Genomic DNA, 4,855 nt, shown 5'->3' with positions numbered 1-4,855 from the left:
TATGTACGAACTGATGTTTAAGGATCTGCGGACCTCTTGTTTAAGTGGCTCACGCAGTGGTAAAGATATGAGCATGAGAGAATGATCTCCAACCTGTAGAAAAGAATATTGACACGAAGAACTCGTAAGGATTGATGGAGACAAATATTGCACGAGAGTTTTTTTTTCTTTTCTTTTTTTTTTAAGTAGGGTAATGTGCAAGGGAACTGGATGGACTCCATTGGAAAATGCTCTTTCTCATTCTCTTGAACAAAAATAACTCAAGGAGACTTGTTTAAATAATATTCTTTTATTTATTTTGAACACTCGATTATTTACACACCCCTTAGTCTTTATACTGGCCTCGATTTCCACTTAAAATCACGTATTATCTTGTTAATTATGTCATTATAAATAATAAACACTTGAGCAGTAAATATAATACAGAATCGAATAGAAAATCTTTTTATCAATTAATAACATTTTTACTGTCGTGAAAAATGAGGAAAAAACGAAATTCTGTCGGCTTTTTAAAACAGAACTTTAGCAATAAACACGATGGAAAAGTCATTCCCGTGACATTATAAATGACATTAAAGACGAGTGAAAGAATCACACGCACTTGGATAGAATCATGAAGAAAAACCTTTCCTCAATGAATAAATGACCAACGTATAAATGATGATGAACCCAGAAGAAATAAATTGGATGAAGAAGACACTTGCAGCAATAACTCCACAAGAGAAACCTATCAGGTACACCATCCATCCATCGTAACATCTTGCAGTAAGTCTTGAATATCAAGCACACGATCGACTACCGATCCCAACACCTGTCACGACTATTTTCTAATGAATTATTATTTTTCTCGCCTCTTCTTCCATCCGAGAACAATTGTCATGTCTTCCAGGTGAGATCCAAAGGTGGTCCAGTTTCTGATTCAACCACATCGTTTTCAAGATTATCAATAACCTGACTTTTCTCTGGGATACTTTCCTGGAAAACTGGATCATCTTCTTCAGTGGTTTCCAAGGACTTTCTGCTCAAATCCATGGGTTCATCTTGTTCGGGTCCCAGAGACCTAAAGAAAGCCAAACTCTTATCACTTACTTCTGGACTATCTCTTGGCTGACTTTCAGTATACCTTCTTGGTGATGGAGTTGATCTTGGAGATACACTCTCGCTTGAAGAGCTTGATATACTCGTAACGGGTAATTGTGAAACTTGATTAGCATACGGTACCATAAACCTTTGTGGAAAGGGAAAAAATGGTGCATTGAGTAGCTGCATGTGGCTGAGAGCTGGATGGAAGAATGGTGGTCCTCTCCACAATGGAAACCTGGTGACAGCTGGTCGGAGGAGATCATGAGCAAGCATATCAGGTCGTGGAATCGGTAGTCTTGGTGATTGAGTTCTTGGATCTTCACTCTTGATTCTGTCTTGAATGACAGTTGAATTAGCAGCTGATGCTGCTGGAAAGTTGTTAGAGTTGTTATTGGCTGCATCTAATGAATTTAAGACTTTATCATAAGGTTTCGTTGGATCCTTGATGCGGGCTTGTTGAGCTTGGTGTGATTGTTCCTGAAGTAGACAGTGGATTTTGAACCAATTAGATCGTCTGCCATACCTAGAACCTGATTTGGACATCCCAACCATCAGGCACTTTCGAAGTCGACATGCTTTGCAGGCTGTTCGATTCTTCTTGTTAATGACGCAGACCCCACCGTTCTTGCACTCAGATATGCTTGCCAAGTTGTTGTAGGTACGTCCAAAGAAAGACTGCGCAGAGAAGAGAACATCTGCATTCGCCGTTAAGGGTTAGGCTACTAGCATTAGGTCTAAGTCATGCGGATTTATGAGGAATGCTTCTTCGGAAAGCTACCGACTTGTACAATGGCTTCGTGTAGATGTTACTGACCTTACAACCCTCACAAGTGAAGGCTCCGAAGTGGAAACCCGCCGCCGGCTCGCCGCATACTCTGCACAGCTGATTCATCTAAAATGATAGTAAATTATTAGAAAGATTGTTTTTTTTTTATTCAACATTGGTGATACAAAGGCCTCATAATTGGAGTCAATATAAAATTTTACGATCATATTGGAAACGTCAAGTACTTTAGCATAGGCAATGATTTTATTTCAATCAGACAATCTATACATAGGCTATATTATATTTCCAACAGATGACGTACACTTGTTAGAATAAAACCCAATAATAAGCACGTCTTGAATTGAATATAAGGGTGCCACGTTCAGAGGTAAACCATGACCTCAGTCAATCATTTTTCTTGATCAAAACACCCTTTTCTGATCTCGCACCCGCGAGTACCGTCGGGCAACGTCTCATTAGGTAATAATAGCAGACATACATGCTAGACAAGGAGAGAAATGACGAAGAGGAAACGGAGAAACGATAATCACCAGTCATGAGGCCACAGTGGGACGCAAAGCACATCTCTGATGTACAATGAACAATCATAATCACCATCACAGTTATTACTCATTATCAGTGTAAATTATTATTCTATAAACTGACGAGAAGGTGGTACAAGGACTAGACATATAATTTATAACAAACATCATGGCGGAGGATTGCTTCATAGCTAAATCTATTATGACTTGTCCATCTTACTACATGACTCAGTTCTCATTAAAGAAAATCAAATTCAAATCTACTTACCACGTCGGAGTTTGGTGGTGCCGTGACGATTGTCGAACTTGTACTCCACCATCCAGGATTAGCGTGAACGGCTAAATTAGTGCTGCTATTAGTATTGGTGACAACAAACTCAGCACCAGGTGGACCAAGAACGGCTGCTCTCCCAGCCAATCCAGCCGCATTCGACAGATCGCCCACGTCCATTCGGACTCGTTTATCTCGATGATGTTGGCCCACCAAGAGCCCTTCCGTTTGTCACTCTCGTCCACTTCCTTCGCATTTTCTCCTCACACACTTGACTCTTTAATGTCCTGTCACTTAGTTCTGTAAACAAATAGTCCATCAATTATTTATTATTACTCCAACAAAGAAAAATTCTTTTTTTGCTAAATAAAAATAACATTCTTTTCAATTTAATGAAATCCACTTGGAGGTCATCACCCTTTATCACGTTTCAGGCTCACGGAGGCGTTCAAATATCAGCGCTAATTGCAGTCTCGAGTGCATATTAATTTAAATCGTGTCTTGTGTAGAGGCAGGGGGTGGAGAAAGATCTCAAGACGGTAAGAAGAAAAAAAAACAGTTTGAAATTAAGTGAGAAAAACAGGGTAGCTGTGAAGCAGTTTATCATCGCAGTAAATTAGCTTTGACCAGAGCGAATATTTAAGATGATACCAAAATATAAATATAAAATGAATTGAATTATGAATTGGGATTTTGATATTCTGGTTACATTTCATGTCTTAGCCACTGGAGTTCTTGTTTTCTTCTTCTTATTTCCTCTCAGCTATCCTCTTTCCACTGATACGTTGGGATACCACCTAAATCAAACCCGTACATGGAAATATCTCTTCCAACAACGGTCGGCATCCGGTGTATTTCATTACCCATTACGACGCCGATCCTAATTAACTAATGACAAATTAATTAAGAGTCGTTATCCCATACCGGTTCAGACACACCATTTCCCTCTTTCTCTCTTCTTATTCTTCTTCATCAAATTATTATTTTATCTTATCATTTAGATCTTTGATTTTTATACTCACTTTGAATACACATTCATTACTCTTATGTTTAATTTGTGATTGACAGCCGCCGGGCCGATTTCTTACCGATCTTTTCATCTGGCAGGTTATTTTGCCAATGGATAGATTACTTGTCAATCTAGATTTTAAAATACCGATCCAACACACTTTTTAACTTGCCGATCATTACCGATTTATCTTATGTACAAAATGACAAATTGTCTCTGACAATTTTAGTGATGCTTCTTTTATTCTTAATAAGAATTCCAATGATAATACTCACTTTCAAATGTCACTGTCACTTAATCTCTCATCATTATCACAACTTCCAAAAACACCACACTCAATATCACCTTGGAACACTTGGAACTTTCAAAAGAATACAACTAATTGAGGCATAGTGTATTTCATTTTGAAATAGAAAAATTGAACAAAAAGTAATTTTCTCTTTTTCAGAGTATCTTGATGCTCGAGGGGGGTCGGAGACGTGATGAGTGCACGCGTGAAAATGTGATGCACACCGGCCGGCGCGGGGCGTGCGCTCGTGAAGCACGTGGCAGCAAGACTGAATCCCCTACCTTTTACTCCGTCAGTTGGTTTGTCCAGTCTTCCTTATCTCGTCTATACTCCTTGAGAGACGAGTACTGCTTTGCCTCTCTCCTTCTTTTCCTTGCACTCTGGGATAAGAGCAAAGAAGATCCCCGCTTGTAGCTCTGGACCACGACTAAGAGGTGGATATAAGCAGGTAGAGTCTGTACCAACCTGCCTCTTCAACTCTTCTATGCTTCTTTGTATATTTCTCGTCATATGCGACACGTGAACACATTGCCCCTTCTCCAGTAGAGAGATTAAAAATCAACATCAATTTATTGAAGATATGGAAAATATTTTTTTTCTTTCCCTTCAGTGAGTAATTTGATTATTTATTATTACTTGAGATGATTCAAGACCAAGATTGGAGACTTTAACGCTTTTATGCGGATTAGAACGGATCTATTAAGTTGTATGGTTTATATAATGAAATTATTTATTTAATAATAAACAGAAATGTTGTCTTTTTTTTCTTTCTTTTTTTTCTCGTTTACGTGACTGTGATTTATGACATGAATGTCAAGTGATCGCGAGATGAGAAAATGGGTAAATTAAAAGAGAAAAAAAATAGAAAAGATGAGGGTGTCAGAGAGGAAAGAGA

At 38.5% G+C, this 4,855-nt stretch overlaps 1 protein-coding gene across 4 annotated transcripts; it reads right to left on the bottom strand.

Moving 5' to 3' along the window:
* Positions 1-311: 311 nt before the first annotated feature.
* LOC118065888 (protein tailless-like) lies at positions 312-4,381 on the bottom strand. 4 transcript variants are annotated; one of them, XM_035081450.1, is made up of 5 exons: positions 3,947-4,213; positions 2,660-2,962; positions 1,898-1,975; positions 1,124-1,758; positions 312-1,060 (listed from the first exon to the last, which is right to left on the bottom strand). In XM_035081450.1, the coding sequence occupies exons 2-5, from the start codon at positions 2,840-2,842 to the stop codon at positions 877-879; spliced, it is 1,080 nt and encodes a 359-aa protein (XP_034937341.1). In that variant the 5' UTR covers positions 2,843-2,962; positions 3,947-4,213; the 3' UTR covers positions 312-876. The 4 variants fall into 4 exon arrangements, with proteins under 4 accessions (XP_034937341.1, XP_034937339.1, XP_034937338.1 ...); XM_035081448.1 differs by lacking the exon at positions 3,947-4,213 and adding an exon at positions 4,242-4,381 and having other exon boundaries at positions 312-1,758; XM_035081447.1 differs by having other exon boundaries at positions 312-1,758.
* Positions 4,382-4,855: the final 474 nt, after the last annotated feature.

The sequence above is a fragment of the Chelonus insularis genome, unplaced genomic scaffold, assembly GCF_013357705.1.
Source record: "Chelonus insularis isolate UGA/USDA-ARS -01 unplaced genomic scaffold, ASM1335770v1 contig_324_pilon, whole genome shotgun sequence".
NCBI classification, from domain to species: Eukaryota; Metazoa; Arthropoda; class Insecta; order Hymenoptera; family Braconidae; genus Chelonus; species Chelonus insularis.
This window is presented reverse-complemented; position numbering and strand designations above follow the sequence as displayed.